This window comes from Macaca nemestrina, chromosome 2 (genome assembly GCF_043159975.1).
Source record: "Macaca nemestrina isolate mMacNem1 chromosome 2, mMacNem.hap1, whole genome shotgun sequence".
Classification (NCBI taxonomy): Eukaryota; Metazoa; Chordata; class Mammalia; order Primates; family Cercopithecidae; genus Macaca; species Macaca nemestrina.
Genome location: NC_092126.1, coordinates 123412814 through 123431174, shown reverse-complemented (window position 1 = coordinate 123431174; position 18361 = coordinate 123412814). Strand labels below are relative to the sequence as shown.

General features: G+C 39.2%; 1 protein-coding gene across 33 annotated transcripts in view; it reads left to right on the top strand.

Moving 5' to 3' along the window:
- LOC105483059 (fragile histidine triad diadenosine triphosphatase) overlaps window positions 1-18361 on the top strand; it is a 1492666-nt gene that overhangs the window by 1348803 nt on the left and 125502 nt on the right. For 2 of the 33 annotated variants that reach the window (XR_011620122.1, XM_071091998.1), the window contains one exon: window positions 7815-7882. The exons of the other annotated variants lie outside the window; for them this stretch is intronic. Coding sequence is in view for 1 of the 2 variants with exons in the window: in XM_071091998.1 (XP_070948099.1) it covers window positions 7815-7863 (49 nt within the window). In the remaining variant the exon portion in view is untranslated. The remainder of the gene's footprint in view (window positions 1-7814; window positions 7883-18361) is intronic. 33 annotated transcript variants of the gene reach the window in all.

Sequence of the window (18361 nt, the reverse complement as noted above, 5' to 3'; positions counted from 1 at the left end):
CACCGGGCTAATTTTTGTGTTTTTTTGTAGAGGCAGGGTTTCGCCATGTTGCCCAGGCTGGTCTAAAGTGATCTGCCTGCCTTGGCCGCCCAAAGTGCTGGGATTACAGGCATGAGCCACTGCTCCCCACCTAGAATCCATGTTCTTAATATCTATGCTAAAATGCCTCTCCAGACATTGTTAATTGCCCACGCTGCTCTTTTCCACTGAGTTTAAATATGGCCTTGGACTCCTCAACAAGAGCTACTGCTACTTGATCAGAGAGGCATTTGGGATGAAAACTGTTTGCCCATCAATACCTAATTTTTCTTCCCAGTCAAGTATTAGGCAGTGAATTCTTCCCAGGCAGATCATGGGGCTGCTATAGACACATGGGAGTTCACATCAAGTAAGCCTGAAAGCAAGGGGAAAAAATGGTTGAACTATATCTCGTAAGTAACTTTTCAGTCTCCTTTGAACTTTAATCAGTGGAACTGGTATTGTCCAGCTGCTTTGTTTTATTTTCCTTTTTCCTTTTACAAAGGCAGGTAGAACACACTTCCTACAAAATGCCGTTGAGCAAACTTATAATGTTGCCATATTGCTGGTCCCAGACTTTCACCCTTGGGGACATTCTCCTATTTCTCCATTAATGGGAGATGCTTTTGAGGATCAGTTCGAGGGATCTTTGTTCCAAGTTAGAGCATATAAATCCAGTTTAGTTTCCTGCACCAAATCAGTTCATCTTATATTCTTCTTGGTTGGAAAGAGCCATGTACAGCAGTCTAAAACCTGAAAGCTGAAGGGAGATGCATTTCCCTCTAATTCCTGCCATCTTGCTCTTTATTGAACTACTGGTAGATGGGGCCTGGGATGCAACACCAGTTGACACCTTGAAGCTGGGATTGGTTCTCTGTACTACTAATGAATAGGCCAGAGAAATAATTTGCTATATTTCCCTTTGGATGTCCTATAAGCATCAAATAAAATAAATGGACCAATGCTAAGCTTTAGTCAGGTAAAATGTTAGGTTCAAATGTGATGGCATAAACATAATAATATTATTCACTGACCAACACAACGGACTACATAATTATGAGTTTTATAGATATAGTTGTAAAACATAGTGTGTTAAAATGACTGTGTCTGTGAGGAATTCAGCTTTTTAAATATGGCACTTAAAATTCTAATTTAAAATAAGTTTAAATATTTCCTATCATTTTGTGTAAGGTTTGAAAACGCTTTTCAGGGATCAGTGTTTTCAAGCTGCCCAAATATGACCAAAGGGCATCTTCTTTGATTTGCTGTTGGGTAATATTTTTATGATTGATGAGTGGGTGGTTCATTTTGAACCAAGTCTTCACTTTGGTCTGGGTTTCATCTTTAGTGATTTCCCACCCCCACCTAAATTATATTTTTATGACATAGGGCATTAATTAAGATTGTTTTTCCTTTAAAAAGTGATTAAACACATCCCCTACCATTGGTAATACCCTGATTCCATATAGCTCCACAGCACTCTCTGAGGAATACTTCTGTGTAATCTTGTTTTTTGTGTTCTGGCTTAATTTTCCAGCCCTTAACTCTGCCTAAATATATTCTACCCCCTAACCTCTTTAACACTAAGGCTTAGGAAAGTGATCACTTTAAATTTACAGTTGTTAAATAGATTGTTAATGACCTAAAGAACCTATCAATCTTGCTGACCGTCATTACATTTTAAGAAGCAGACGGCTAATCACCAAATGCTTTGTTGATGGTTATTTTCATCACACTGACTGCCCTCCTTGGCATGGAAAGCCATTAGGCAGGAGAGATAGGAGACAAGCCATTGTGGCAAAGTGGTGCTGATGCTGGGAATTGGACTCCAGAGGGCAATTTGTCAGTTTGCTTAGGAGGTTCAAAGCTCGCTTTCTTGTGCTCAAACTTTCTGCCTGTTTGACCAGCTATGTCCCTCCTGATGATGTAAAAATCTGCTAGTTTCTCTCTTTCATTGTTGTTCAGCTTGTATGATATAGGGTCACTATTTAGACAGAGTCTCTAGGTAAGTCAAGGATCCCAGAAGGTATAGACTTGGCTAAATTGAGTTATAGATGGACTGTGATTTTACATCAAATCATTGTCAAATGGCATCTGTAGCTTTTAAGTTTACTTTCATCTTTTTCTTTTTAGTGTGGAGACAATGCAGTTTCATTATGCCTGCTTTCTAACATCTCTTTAAATTCAGCAGTCCCCTAAAAGGCAGCTCTTCAGGAAAATCTAAACAGAAATCTCAGGGTACATGTGGATTCCTTGTTCCCCAGAGTCTTCGCTGAAAGGATCCTGTTAATGGATCACTCCTCATGGTCATGTAAAATTATTTTACTTACAAGACATTCAGGAATATCCAATTTTTAAGAACCCATATGTTTCATAAGGCAAGGGCACACCTAGCCCTATGTGGATGCCCACCATAGAGATGACTCCTATGTATGCCTGCTGCTGGGAGACACAAAGGCCCACGCCAAACCTGCTGTCAGCAAGGTGCAGAATGTAGGCACAGTGGCTTCCTGGTGTGAATAAATTGGCTAAGATTTGCTTTCTCTGTCATGGAACTCTTAAATTTTTATCCTATTGGTTTATCTGTGATGTCGGGGGCATGGCTGGCTTAGAGAGGCCATGCCCTGCACATTTGCAGCCTCAGTGCTTCTCAGGTTGCTGTCCCATCTGTCCTCTTCTACTCAGCAATGGAAATCCTTCTCATTGAGGCCCCGCTTAGCAGCCTGTGTCTTTACCAATCTTCCTTTGCCCTTCATGCAGAGTAAACCACTCCCTTTTCCATATCATGCTTTTCCTGGTTTGTGGTTAGTTGTCCATGGTAGCCTCCTTGAAGGAAGAGGCCATGCCTTACTCATATTTTGTCTCCTTGGTTCCTGATATTTTGCCTGCCAGAGTTGGCACCTGACCCCAGCTGGACAACTGGAAGGAATGATCGACTATTTTTAAACCATAGCTTTTCAGGTCTTAGGAAAGTGTGTAAGTCCTTGGAGGGGCTGGAACATATCCCACCAATTTGGGAACCTACCCTTGAAGAGTACATAACCCTTATTCTGACCTTATGTTGCATAAATGCTGAGTGCATGCTTGTGCAATTAAATCAAAATTGATAGCAGCCACCTAATGCAGGGTGCTGATTAACTTAGGGCCATCTCTTCTCGAAGTGTGTGCTCTGTGTTCTTCAGAATGATAACAGATTATGAGAGCCAGTGTTGGAGAGAGAAATGAAGGAAATTCTATGGCAAGTAACGTTGAAAAATGCTCAGCTAAGCAAAATTAAATACTGTTCTTCATCAAAGAACTTCTTTGACCTTAGCATTGTTCGTGAAACTTCCGGAAGAGAGATAATAAGCAGCATTTCCAAAGTACTTTGAACTATGATATTTTTATTATAATTTCTCTCTCTCTTTTGAGCAGCTCTTTGGTAATAGTGTTTCAAAGATCATACTTGGGAAACGCTGATTTAAGACTGCTAAGATGCATAAGCTGGTTTGGCTGATTTCAGAGTAATAAAAGGCAATAGTTAAGTGGGTTCCCATTTTGCATATGAGTTAACATAAGCATTTTGCCTTAGGAATGTAACAGATGAACTTCAGAACTTCCCCAACAGGAAATGAACCGAGGCAGCACAGAGTGTTCAGGAACCCTAAACCCAGCCTTTCCTTGAAGCCCTCAGTGAGGCAGGAACCAGAAGTTTCATGGGCAGCCTTTTCTATTCCAGTGTTTGGCCCTCCAGGCAATCTGAAAAAGAGTCCCAGATTGATGCTCAGGCCATATTTATGGCCATTCCAACATGAGGAATGTGGAAAATGGAGAACCAGCTATGGACACCACCAAGAACTCAGATCTAATTCCCACCATGGAGTCCCCACAGGGCAATAATCTGCTTAGACCAAATGAGGTCTTCAGAACCCTGCAGGCTTTATCCTCTCAACGACGTTAATCTCGTACTTGGAAATAATGAAATTACTGATAGATCAGGCTGGGATCTCTGCTAGTTAATATTATCCCGTCTCTCTATCCTGTGACAGTGCTGTCAACTTGTTGTAATATGATATTTTGAGCACCATTTAGATATTATTTTTTAATAACATCTTCATTGAAGGCCTAAAGCTTTGCCTAAGATTCTAAGGCAAGTTTTCATATGAAAGAGAGAGATAATGTTAAACAGACACTAATAAGCCCTCTGAAGAAAATTCATTACAATATCATTAGCAAAAGAAAAGAAGGAAGAAAAAACAACACACTTTTCCAGCCAATGTATGTTCTCTCATTAGGATTTTACATTTTTTACTGTACTGTTGCTGCAGATTATTCTTAGTTATGTATGTGCTTATGAACCCATGAAGAATTAGTGTCTTCTTAATGAGCACCAAAGCCTGTATGTATTAAAAATTCTTTAACCTTACGTAAAAAAGAAACCATTTATTAGCAATTATGTCTTAGGATTAAAAAGTATTGTTTTTTGAAGCATTCCAAGCACGTTGTAGTGTCTTCTCCTACTTGAACTTTCAGGATCTCTTTGAGGGATCCTCCTCTCTGTTGTGAGGAGGGTAAATTTTCCTCAAGAATGCAAATCACTTGGCCATGGTTGCCCAGTGAGTCAGAGACCATGCTAAGGGTCTCATCTTCATGGTGTAATTTGAGGGTATGGGGAGGGTTCATTTATCTGATAATAGTTTTCCTAATGGCCTGTGGTACATGTGCTAGAATTATGATTAGAGATTCATGACTTGTCCTTTTAGGAATCCAGTTAAGAAGGCACATTTGGGAGAGGTGGCCCCTGTTATCACCAGAACCTTTGAAACAATTGGGACTGGATGGATATCAGACAGTATGCATCAGAAAGGCTGGACTGCCTCTTGATGCCTGGTGTCTAGTCCCATTTTGATTGGCCAATGTCCAAGCATTGTTGAATATCTTTGAATATCATCCCTGGTAGTAGGGAAAAATTACTGAGAATAGGATGGTGCTCTGGTTTGAATGTGTTTCCAAAGTTTGTATGTTAGAAACTTAATCCCCAGAACAACAGTATTGAGAGATGGGACCTTGAAGAGGTGATTAGGTTATGAGGGCCCTGCTGTCACCAATGAATTGATGTTATCATGGGAGTAGGTTTCTTGTAAATACTAGCTCAGCCCTTCTCGCCCTCTCTTCTGGCTATGTGATGCCTTTCACCTTGTTATGACATAGCAAGAAGGCCCTTGCTGGATGCGGCTTACCCCTTGATCTGGGACTTCCCAGCCTCCAGAACCATGAGCTAAATAATTTCTGTTTATTATAAATCTTCCAGTCTCGGGTATTCTGTTAAAGCAGCAAAAGCAGACTAAGACAGAGGAGAAACACAAAGCCAAACTCTGAGTCTTTCTAAAGGTCACGTTGGACAAGCCGTATCACTGATGGTGTGGAGACTAGGACCCAGGCATATCCCAGAGATATTTACCTAGATCCCTCAAGGAAAATCAATAAATATGGACCATTTCCTTTCTGATATAGAGCTAATGTTTAAAAGAGAAGGGTCTTGATTTTTTCCCATATATTTCACTGTACAGTGAATAGAATATATACCAGTAAATAATATATGGTCCTTATTATAATGTTGCAAATAAAATGAATATGATTGTGATTATTGTATCATTCACTGCATCATTGCTTTGCCTTCAATTTGGGCCTTTTAGCTGTTGTCAGTTAAAAGTCTACAAGGAATTTTTCTAGTTTCAGTTTCACATGCAATGTAGATATACTTTTCTCCTTATTAAAACAAAGTTTAGAGTATTTTTTAAAAGATGGTTCTCTCTAAATGTTATGTATGACTACTTTTAAAAATATGGATCATAGTTAACGTAGAATACAGAGCCACTTGGCCAAGTTAGGTGAGTATAGTGAATGTCCAAGCCTGAATTTGTATGAGACAAATTCAGGTATGAATTTAAGAGACAACTTGTTAAAGAAAGCATACTCCTTACTTTCCTCTTTCAGATTGCTCTGATGGCAACAGAGTCCTTGAAATCCTCAGGGAACAAATTGGGGATAAAAGTTAGAAAGTACACCTGGCTTATTTTCCAAGCTCTGAGCAGACCTAAGAAGAAAGACTGAATTTAATCAAAAAAGATTTTATTGATGAAGGTATCTCTCCTTCAGGCTAAACTTTGGCCCCTGCATGCTAATAAAACCCTCTCATTTCTCAGAAGTAGCCTTCTGCATAAAATCCAGGGAGAGTCCATGGACAGGAATACATCCTGGAGAAAGGGAATTGAAGACGATCAATCAGAAGTTGGCAAGGTCTCCCGCTGTCCCTTGCTGAGTTAGGAGGCACTTGCCTCTCTCTGGGCTGACTGATTTTTAATTCTTGGGCAGTCACCTGAATGCCTTTGGATTCTTGAGAGAGTGTAGGATGTGCCACTGGATGCAACTGCTTCTCTCAGCTCATGCTGGCTGAGCTCTGGGCATTTGCACCCTGGTATTTTACTTCTATGTTATCCGCGCACATGGTACTTTTACTGCCCAGATATGAAGATGAGCAATCTGGAGCCTCAAGTTTTTATGACTGCTAATTAGTACCCTGTTTGTGCCCTTTTAATCTGTTATTATAATAGGATGGCATGACATGCAGTTTTTTCTTGGCTCTCTGACTGCTGCAGCCAGAGGGGGCTGTATTTGCACTTTCTCATTACCTGTGTGCTTAAAAAATATTAATAAAGATGAGTTTAAAAGGGCAATGTTCTGAAACTTTGTAGTCCCCACCACGAATGTGAAATTTAGTTCCTGTTCTTCCCCAGGCTATGAAAGAAAGCTTTTGCCCCAAAGATGATGCTCAGACTCCAGTGAACAGAGGTGGGCCATGGGAAAGATTCCACTGCTACTATTCTTTCTCTGGTTCATTTTTAATCTGAGATAGGCAGAGATGGGGGATCTGTGAGGCTATGTCACTTGGTGAAATCAACAGTGAATTAGACTGAAGTTCAAATTCTGGATCTTTGGCTTATTATCTAGGAATCCCTGCACAATTGCTTTTCTTTCTATATTGTTACTTAACCCCTTCCAAGCCTCCTTTCTCCATGCACACTTAGCCAATTTACTGACTGTTAGGTACTCACTTCTCTGAGCTCCACAGGAATGCAAATTCCATGAGGTCAGGGGTCACATTTGTCCAGGTAGCCCCACAGCACCATTTCTGACAAATAGTTGGTTCTCAATAAATGAATGTCTAGTAGACAAAAAAGACTTAATTTCTTGTCCTGTAAACAAGTATCGAAAAACCGTCTCACTGGACTGCGGGAATAATCAACTAGTAACTGCTATGGTTTGGATGTTTGCAGCCTCCTAACCTTGTGTTGAAATTTCATCCCCAATATTGGAAGTGGGGCCTCATGGGAAGTGTTTGGGTGATGAGGGACGATCCATCATGAATAGATTAATGACCTCTCTGTTGGTGAGTTACTCCCTACTCTGTTAGTTCCCATGAGAGCTGGTTGTTAAAAAGAGTGTGGTGCCTCTTCCCTTCTCTCTTGCTTGCTCACTCCCTGTGTGATCTCTACACACACAGTCCCCCTTCACCTTGCCATGAGTGGAAGCAGCCTGAGGCCCTCACCAGAAGCCAAGGCCAGTACCAGGCTTGTTGTACAGCCTGCAGAACTATGAGCCGGATAAACCTTGTTTTCTTCTTGAATTACTCATCCTCAGGTATTTCTTTATGGCAACAATTAAACTGAGACAGTAACATAATACCTGTACAGTGTCTGGTAAACAGTTGGTCCTCATTCAGTGGGAGTGAAGTTTGTTCTTTCCTCTGACTATAGGAGCTGGGATGCTCAGGTGAAATGTGGCCTCAGGCTCACCTGGGAATGAGCGAGCGAAGTTAGGAGAGGTAAGAATGAACACTGCCTTTTTCCACACTGTCACATATGGTAGGAATGTGGAGGTCCTTGCTTTTGTCACTCTCTTCATTTGGTAGAAAGTGTTCTGTAACCATAGAGCCACAGGAAGCCACTGTGATGCTATGATATTCAGAGGTCCAGAAGGCTGCCTTCGATTCTCCGTATCAGAGCTTGCTCGATGGAATGGTGTTCCCCAAATGTGTCTTTTGCCTTGATCCATAACCCTCCTATCCTTTCAAGGGATTGCCTAGCATCGGCTTCTCTTAGGGTCAGAGTTCTGAACATTTCAAGAAAAACTAGCAAATGTGCTCTTGGTTGAGGCCTGCCTCCCTGCTAGTTTTACTCACCCTGAGTATGTGTGAGTTCGTATAAGTCACTATGGGGAACCTGCACGTGCTTGCAATTCCCAGCATAAAGCTGATTTCTTCTGGAAAATGAAAGCAGTGCTCATGTCCTTTATACATGCCTTGAGGCTTACATGGAAGGAAGTCAAAGGAAAAAACCCACCTGTTGGTGACACCCCAGGCACATGTATTTCAGGGACTGAAAAAAAAGCAGCATTCAAAGTAGCAAAGCTTTGCAAGGATGATGCAGTTAGGATGTGAAGCTGGCTCTTGAAAAGTGAATGATCAAACAGAGCACTGTACTCTACTAAACTGAAATCCAATAGGCTGCCGTTGCTGGTGTTCTCATTCCATCATGAATTCTCAGAATAGCTTGGAACAAATCAAATCAGAGACATCAATCGTTAAAAAACAAAAAAGCATCAGGTAGCATGCACTTTCTAGAAGCCCTATAGGGCTGTTTCTGAGGGCATTTTTGTTCCTGCGGTCACTGTATCCTTCAAACTGTCTTCAGTGGAGAGGACACGTGGCAGCCCCCTGTGCTCAATGCTGCTTCCTGTTTCTCCAGCAGTATTTTCAGTGTCTGAACATGAGGTTGAACCATGATGAAGCTGTGATCCCCAGTTGCTGAGCCCAGTGCTAGTCCTGTTTCTTCTTCTGAACATATATAGAAAATGTATTTTGTGTACTTCCAAACCATCCTAATAGCGAACTGATGAGCTTTCTTTCGTGACATCAGGGTGATAATAAAAGGAAGGATTTGAAAATATCTTTATTTGAACACATTTTTAAAAATTAGCAAATCTGTTTTGGCACTCCATTTTTGTTTTGCTTTGTTTTAGTGAATTTTTCTTATTTCTGAAATGTAAAACCACAGGAATAGTTGACTTAAGGTCATTTTTGTTCTTGAAATTAAATGTTACAGTTATAGACTATTTGGATACCATCAAATATTGAAGAGAACCTTTTAACATTATTGAGACATACAGAGTGCATATTGTCCCAAGGATTTCACATTAGTGACCTTTCGGTTTAATACTATCCTGCTATATACCCTGTAACTACTTCTCAGCAGCTCACTGGCAACTGACAAGGTGTTGACTTCTCCCATTCTATCCTGCCTGCTAAAAGTGGATTTTCTTACTGTCCCATAGCATGACTCCCCTGCCTACCCTCAAAATACGAGAAAGAGCTTTCAGATATGTCACCATCTGGTAGCCTTGCTTTTGGGGAAGCAGCTGGTACAGCTTGGCATTATAGCCAAATAAGTAACTTTAGAGATAGGAAATGGTTTTACAGAACTTTAACAATGACACAATAAACTTCTTAGCCTCTAGTTTCCAACCGTAATAAAGTTGTCCCTAGAAGAGTTGAGTGGTCAGTTTTTACTAAGATACACAATAAAGTATATCTTTATTGTGTCAATATCTAGTGGTGTGCTGGTAAATATTAACAACTAGTTTTTGCGTATGCATGTGTGTGTATATAGAAAAACACATCCTCATACCCTCATACATCTGACTGTTTATTATAAATTTTACTGATATAAAATGTACACCACACAATTTGTGAGTAATCATAAAATATATACCAATCTTTATCGTAAATTTTATATAGCCAATTTGATTCTTACAGAATGCTTTTGTTAATGTTTGTTGAATTCCTATAATCACAGTCAACTTGTGATTGTGATTCAGCCATGATTTGAAAATTCAGATGAGGAATAAATGCTTGGTTACTATCCAATTAAGCAAAGTTGCTCATGTCACTGACAAACAGGTGTGCTTCAGACATGAATATTGGTTGACATTTTTGTTTACATAAATGAGACAAAAGTGAAACCTAAGAATATATGTCAAAACTTTACTCATTTGTCAATCATATGAGTGACTTTCTTTTTTTACCAAATCAGATAATGAATATAGAATACTAAAGGGTGTTTTCTTAATTTTTTGTGCTATTCGCCATGTAACAGCTATTGACACAATATGCTTTTAAGTTTTGTCTACATAATCAGTATTTTCCTCCATCACTTTCTTAAATCTAGATAGCCAAGAAAACAGTTAATCTGTAGTGTTCCCAGTTTCCAGTTCATATAAATACTCTCCATGGCTGAATTGAAACTACAAACCTGATATCACTGCACAGACTTGGAAAGAGACGTGCAGTAGCACACTACTGAGAGTATTTCCACCACAAGATACAATAGATGTTGATATGGTTTGGTTGTGTCCCCACCCAAATCTCATCTTGAATGGTAGCTCCCATAATTCTCACGTGTTGTTGTACAGACGCCGTAAGAGATAATTGAATCATGGGGGCAGTTTCCCCTGTGCCATTCTGGTCGTAGTGAACAAGTCTCCTGAAATCTGATGGTTTTATAAAGGGAAAACCCTTGCACTTGGCTCTCTTTCCCTCTTGCCTGCCACCATGTAAAACATGCCTTTTACCTTCTGCTATGATTGTGAGGCCTTCACAGCCACGTGGAACTGTAAGTCCATTAAATCTCTTTTTCTTTTTAAATTACCCAGTCTCAGGTATGTCTTTATCAGCAGCATGAAAACAGACTAATACAGATGTATACAACCTAAGAGCATAGATAATAGTAAAATGTATTAGGAATTACTGAGTTTTGAATATGTTCTTACCTTTGTTTTTAATATTTATTACTTGCAAGTTACAGAATTTAATTTTTAATGGCTTTTTAAGCTACCAGCTTACAAAACTTCTGAAAATTATACAAACCAGCTCTCACACATCACTGCTTATATCCTCCTTATATGGGTCCTAAAATAAGCAGGAGACCCAGAAAATTTGGAAAGAATGGAGGTTTGCTGACCTAGTAAGAACACTGCCAAGAAAATAATTCCCACTGAACATTCTATCATTTTCCTTCTCGAACAGCATAGTCATGGCCAAAGTCATTTTAGCTTTGCTTTTTATCAGCTTAAGAAACTCTAGATCAGCCTTAGGCTTATGTGTTCAACACTAAGGAACATGCAATGTTTCTTCAGTGACAAAGGCAAAACCAAGGCTAATATAGGAAAGCAGGACCAATGGACCAAGGTGTCAGGTGTCATATGTTTTTGGGAGCGGCACCATTTGCCAGGGTATCTGTCTTCTTCTGCATAGTGTACCTCACTTTTCTACATGTTCCTCCTACAAATATGAAGTTACTTGAAGCTCTTAACCCCTCTGCACCTCCACTTACTTTCCTTGAGAGACTTCTCCTTAAAACATTTGCTTTGTAGGGATGTGAAAGTTAGCTCCTTGATTGGGATAATGTAATTAAAGGGAAACTTGATTTCCTTGCCAAGTCTGGATTTCTCTACCGAGTACCACCTCAGGGATTTCTTAAAACTCGATTACAGTCTGCTCTGCTTGTTAGTGAAAACAAGGTGCTATAACGATCTCTCTTCCTGATAACCTGTTTTCTGTGTTTAAGTATTGTTAATATTTTTTCCTTAATCCACCTAATTGAAGATGTGAGGATGTTTCAATAGTATGATTCCTGAAATTTATTTCGTAAATGATATTAACTTTATACTTCCAAATGTGTTAAAGTGTGAATATGCTTTAAATGTTTTGTCTTTCATATCTAAATGTATTTTAAGACTTTTTCCATTTTGCATTTCCTACCAGCAATGTTTTTTGTACTGAATGCAGGCATTTCAAAGGACTCCTATTTTGAGCATGTCTGTCCCCGAAAGTATGCAATGTTAATTTGAACAGTAAGCAGGCTAAACACCTCATATTTAAAAATTGGTTGAAAATGAGAAAAGGTACTATTTTCGTGAAAAAGAAAGTAAGAAATAAAAAGTTCTTCATGTGAATAATTCCAAAGCACCTCGTGGTAAATTTTTTTCTTCTGTCCTATATTGCTATTATTTAGTCACAGAAAGCTTGCCTCATCTAATTTATCGGAGAGAAAACTGTCACATTATTGTCTACCAGAAATGATATGGGGACAGGTTTATCTTATTTCAATATGCATTTAATTAATGAGTTACACCATATATTAATCAAAGCAAATATATTTAGATTGTAACCAGACCAAAATCTGTAAACTCTAATATTCTATCCTAATGTTTTTAGCTTCTACTCGTATTAAACTTAATTGTAGTTTTTATTTGTCTGAAGAAAAAATGGTTATATGCAAAGGAAGTGAGGGTGATTTGAAGTCTTCATAGAGCCAGTTTTTTACACTGGAGGGAGTGGTTGATAGGTTTGTTTTGGGAGGTTCTTCAACACGTGGAAATGGTATGTGAACATTTACGTGTATGTGCATTTTCCTCAGCGTTGTATTAGAATCTAACAGGGGGCTTGTGATGCTCTAAAGTTTGAAAATGACTGCCTTTTAGGAATAATGAAGCCCACTTTCCACACTAAAATGATTTTTAGTAATGAGCTATTGCCCATACCCCCTTCCTTTGTGTCTCTTAAAAGACATTTTTATTCACAAATTCTAATCAGTCAAAGGGTAAATAATCAAATATGTTTTAAAAAGATTCAAATACTTGGCCAGTGTAGCAGAAATCATACATATGGTCATCAGCTTGTAATGGGTTGGAACCTGGCCTCTCTAGAAGCAGGTATCTATAGCCAGGTTGTCTTACTATCATTTTGTCCCTGCTGTGTGGCCTACTGGAAGGATTCAGTTTCATGATTAGGGGGTAGATGAAAAGAGAATTGTTGAGACGTGGCACCAAATGTACAGTGTCATTGCCCATAACATATGTTTATACATCAAACATGTTTGTTGCTTTTAGGGAATGCATCCATTAATCTATTTTTTTCTTTCACTTTTAAGTGCTGTTGAGATGTCAAAGGAACAACAGCACTGCTATTCCAAGTGCCCTCAAATTGGAAGTGATTGTATTTATTGGCATTGCTCAAAGAGACTTAAAGACCAGTACCCATTCATTCTGTGGAGTCTGAGAATATGGAATTAGAAGGAACACAATATTGTTTTGGCTAATGGTAAAATAAAAACCTGGAATGATGAAGGTGACTCATTGATCTAACATCTATAATCATGAATTAATTCACTTTATGTCTGAATTACCTCTGTTCTCGCTCTTATAAAAACAGCAGCTAATTGATGGATTACTATATGCCTGATACTATCTCAGGCTCTTTACATTGATAAAGTGATTTAGTCTTCAAAATGCTGTCATTTATAGGCATTGCTATTCTCCCTGTTTTACAGATGAGGGACCTGAGGCACATAGAAATTGAGTGCTTGTACAGTGGGATACAGCTACTTAGTGGTGGCACTAAGATTCAAAGCTAGTCAGTCCTGTATCCCAGAGCCCAGGATCAGGACTGTGCATAGTCCCTACTATAGCAGAGAAGGTGCTAGAATCCTGGAAATTACAGTGGTCCAGACAGACATGGTTCTTTCCGCTATCAGTGAAGCTGATAGAGACCAAAGGAGCAGTAGTTGAGGCTACTTCAAAACAGAAGGGCAAGGCAGGTTCCTCGGGGGAGATTTAAGCTGGATGAAGGGAAGGAGCCGGGGAAGAGAGAGATCCCTGGGAGAGAGACAAGAGCAGGCACAAGGCCTTGGGGAAGGAAGGAGCTTGGAGTATTCTACAGACAGCAGAAGCGGGAATGGCCAAAGACAAACGAGCAGAGGGGAGAGGCAGGAGACCAACTGTGGCTATGTGAGACCTTCTTAACCTCAAAACCTAAAGGGATGTCATTATGAGGCAGCTTCTTGGCAATTTGATGCCATGCTTCTTTGTCCCTGTGATCTGATGCCATGATCTTCTTGCAGAAGTTTTCTATCTTGTGTTCTGTCTTTGATTACCTCTTATTTCCACATGAACTTCTCCTTCTCTTCTCTCTTGGTTCCTTTGGATGTGGCACTTGGCCACATTGCTAAGGGGAAAAAAATTATTTCATTGGTTAAACCATTGAATTAAAGGCTCAGAAATAAGTGGTCAAAAGAGTCTTAAAGAACATAAAAGTGCTGGAGGAGAGTCCATTAAACCAATAACTGAGCCAGAGTCTTCATTTGTGTTATATGAGGAACCCTCCACTATTTAGCTGTTTGTGGACCCCGCAATTGCTATGATTATCCCATTATTGCCAGTGTCCAATATAATGTTTGTATCCAGACTATGTTATTAACTTTATTTTTCATTTATTTGAACCTACATAATGTTAGGTCATTTGTGTTTTGTTTGGGGCTGTGTGGGTTTTTTCCAGAGCAGTCCAATTTTGTCATAACATGCATCACATAGTTAAGATTTCATATCTTTGCTTCATCTACCCCATTATGGAAAATGGCAGTTGATTAGGGTTTTCTTTAGATCATTATCAATTGTTTTCTACCTTGCAGATAGTGCTGTTAGGACACATCTATCATACCCCAGAGATCCTATATAGCTCGTTATTTCTAAGTGATTTATTACCTTTACTGTGGAAATGTAGTTAGTGAACGCTGGGGAAGCAGGGGCTGTATTGAGAAATATCAATGTATCCTCATGTTCTGGCTTGCAGTGACAGTCAGAGATCCATCTCACTGACAGTTACCTTGTTAACATTTTGATCAGATGGCAAATTTGTCATTTTTCATGATAACAAGTATAAGTTTGCACAAGAACCATAGATAGATGAGAAAGATGAAACAGCCCTCTCTTAGTTTTTCTGTGTGATGTAATCAGTAATCTCTGGGAGAAGTGAAATAATTACTGTGTGAGAAGCTCATCCACTGGAAAATGTGTTTGTTGTAGAAAGCTCAGATTTTTCTTCATTTGGATGGAATGTACCCTTTTTTCTTTCTTTCTTTTTTTATTTTTTTCCTTTGCTGACAGTTTGATTAACACACCATGCCTATGCAAAATAGACAGAACAAAAGGGTTTACAGTCAGAATGCTTGGGTTTAATCACAGTATAAGATGTAAACAAGGTGAGTAAAAAATAATAGCATGCAGAATTGTTAGGAACAGTGAATTAGCTACCATGGGGATGGGGTTTGGGTGTTTCCTCCTTCTACATTTTAAACTTGCTCTCAAACGCTTTCTCGTTAGCATCAATATCGAGTAACGTATGTTCTTCTCTAAACGCTTGTCAATAACTATGAGTTGGCCCATCTGGAGGCCTCACTCTTGTGTGATCACACAGTTAATAATGTCTTTGTATTGTTTTTCTTGCACTTTCTCTTTGGCTGTGTTCCTCATGCTGTGAAATCTTTACACTCAGAGCACTTGTGAAAGCTCCAAGCTCTATCAGGTGCTTAGGGGGTGAGCGTATTGGAGGAAGAATCCCACTTTGGGGTCAGCATTTCTTTCCAATGCTTGAGAGTCAGAAATGGGCTTCTGCCTGCCTCTGAAAATAATAGTTCTCAGTGCAGCGGACAGCTGTCAGTTAGAGCCCATAACAACCGGTGACAAACCCATATTATTGAAACTCAGGTAAGACTGGAGTAAGTACATCCACAAAGACACTTGAGGCAGGAAGATGGAGCTCTGGATGTCAAATATGAATTTCTCTTCTGAACTGTCATATGACTCACACACACACGTGCCTGGAAGTTCAAAGTATAGATGGTTTTTAAATGCTTCTGTCGGGTAACCATGGCCTTGGGAAAAATTATATTATGTTTTCATATTTGCAGTGAGATGCAACCACAGAGGGGGAAATATGCCAAGTACAATCAATCATTCCTTTTATTATACTAGTTTTTAAAGGGCAGGAAGCGCTCGTGGCTGCATTTATATGAGGCAGATTTTTTCTAATAATGGTACAACTATTAAGGTAAAATATAACTACTTATTCCTTATTAATTTGGCCTATATGCATTTATTTCAGTGAAGAGTTGAAAGTAAGCAGTTAAGGTGAGAACCATGTTTTTGACCATCCTGCTAAATCTTTTAACGCTTTGTCCAGGTCTGAGCGAGAGCTGTTGCATTTTCTTTCTCATCTGACTCACCATTCATGGTTATCCAACTCATTTGAGGGAAGGGAAAGACTTTCTTTCCATTTGTCTGAATATACCAATTTGAATTCATCATTTTGATGGCTAGTATTCTTATAGGAAATATATGGAGAGATAAAAGAAATCACATAGGAATCTCATTTTCTTGGCAGGAGATCCTGTGATATAGCCAGTATTATCTGAATCCCTCTAAAATCTTCATCTTTTTACTTTTTGTTTTGGTATCTGATGATCATAGCCCAAGCCTCCACTCTGCATGTCTGAACACGGTCAATGTCTTAAATGACCTCCTCTCCACTCATATTTCCAAAGAACTGTAGGGCTTGTTTACTACATGTCCCACAAGTCTGTCCCTCCTGTCACTTGTCACTTTATGCTATGGATCACTGCTCTGGGCCTTCCTGCTTGTTGTCTCTTGCTGTTTGCAACCATATCTTCATGTCGTGGAGGTTCTTCCACGACCACTTTATCCCTCTACGGTCATCAGCACCCACTCAATTTTCCAAAGGCCCTGTCAACTCTACACAGTCATTTATGACAAACAATTTTTAATGGCTTTAGGAAAAACCTGAAAGAATTACAATTCTGAATCAGTTAAGTAGAATGATTTTGGCAGCACATTATAGAAATTGTGATTCAAAAAGTTCCAACAGTAAGGAGTTAAGGTAGAATAGTTCCACCTTTGAGATAATGAATGGTTACATCAGTCGCATAAATGTCATACTCAAGAATATAGTATCTTCCCTTCTTTCTACTCTTTGATTTCCCTGCATTGGCTTCTGGCTCAAGGTTAGCACCCTTCATGGTCACAAAATGACTACGGCCATATAGCCATCCCATCCAGACCCATTAACAGTTGGAAAAGAATGATTCCCATTTCTTCTTATGTGTCTCTTTTGATGGACAAAGAACTGTTTCACAGATGTCTCCCTTGCCAGCTGAGCATGTCAATGACCAGAATTGTATCATCTTCCTGTTCCTATCAGTGGCTTAGACCAATTGGGTCAAGGGTAAGATTAGCTTCCCAAGAAGAAGTTGAACAAATGAAAAGGGTAGCTACCTCTCAAAATTGGAGTTACATTAGTGAGGTAAGAAGGGGGAACAGAGAGTAGGTAGACAACCAGTAGTGTCTGCTGCTAACACAGGAAAATAAAGCTTAAAGCTGGATTTTACATGTTACTGCTCTTACTCCTTAGTGGGAGGAGGTGTTCTCTACTAGTCATTTTGACCTTTTCCTCTGTTACCATGTAGCAGGGGCTTATCTCCCACCAAAGGTATGAGTCCCCTCCACCTCTTCTCTCTTGAAGACTGTTTTGTGCCCTAAGTTGACCGACAATGGAATATTGGTTTCTTTTGAGGGAAGTGCCATCCCCATCCCAACTCTCACAGCGGTAGGGGGCTGCTGCTCCAACACTCCCTCCCTGCCCCAGTGGCCCCAGAAGTCAAATACTTCTCCATAATTCCAGATTATTCTAGTTTAAATAATGTAGCTTATCAGACACCAAAAATCCGTACTAGAAGATTTTAAGCCTCATGCAATTCTCATTGACATTTAGGAAAAACTAATCTTTTTAAAGATCATAGCTCCCTATTCAGATACCTAATTAATGAATATATATTTATATATATTTTTCTGCATATATACATATGTATATATTTGTGGTAAGATATACATAACATAAAATTTACTATTTTAACCATTTTCAAGAGTACAGTTCAGTGGCATTAAGTAGAGGCATATGAAACTATAATTGCATCTACCAGGGTTCCCCACCTAATAGACCTATGTATATTTGAGTGATGATTCTTTTTGGTTTCTGTTTCTCTATACTGGAATAAAGAATCTCTGAAACTTGTAATCTATAAAATTCTTGAACTAAAAGCATTAAAAAAAAAAAAAAAAAGAGTTGTTTCTGATCCTGAGGGCATATGTGCTTGGGAGAAACTCTGACATCTTAAGAAATGATGTGACTCACGGCTGACACATGGCTGGCATATGAATCCATATGAATATGATCCCTGCAGGATATGTGAATCCATGTGACAGGCCCTCTTTCCATAATAGAACACTTCCAAAATGGCTCCCCATCTCTTGTTAAACCATTGTTATCTCCCTGAAATATTAAGTTAACCCATGAATAATGGCCTCTAGAATACATTTTTTATTAAGATGAAAGGTG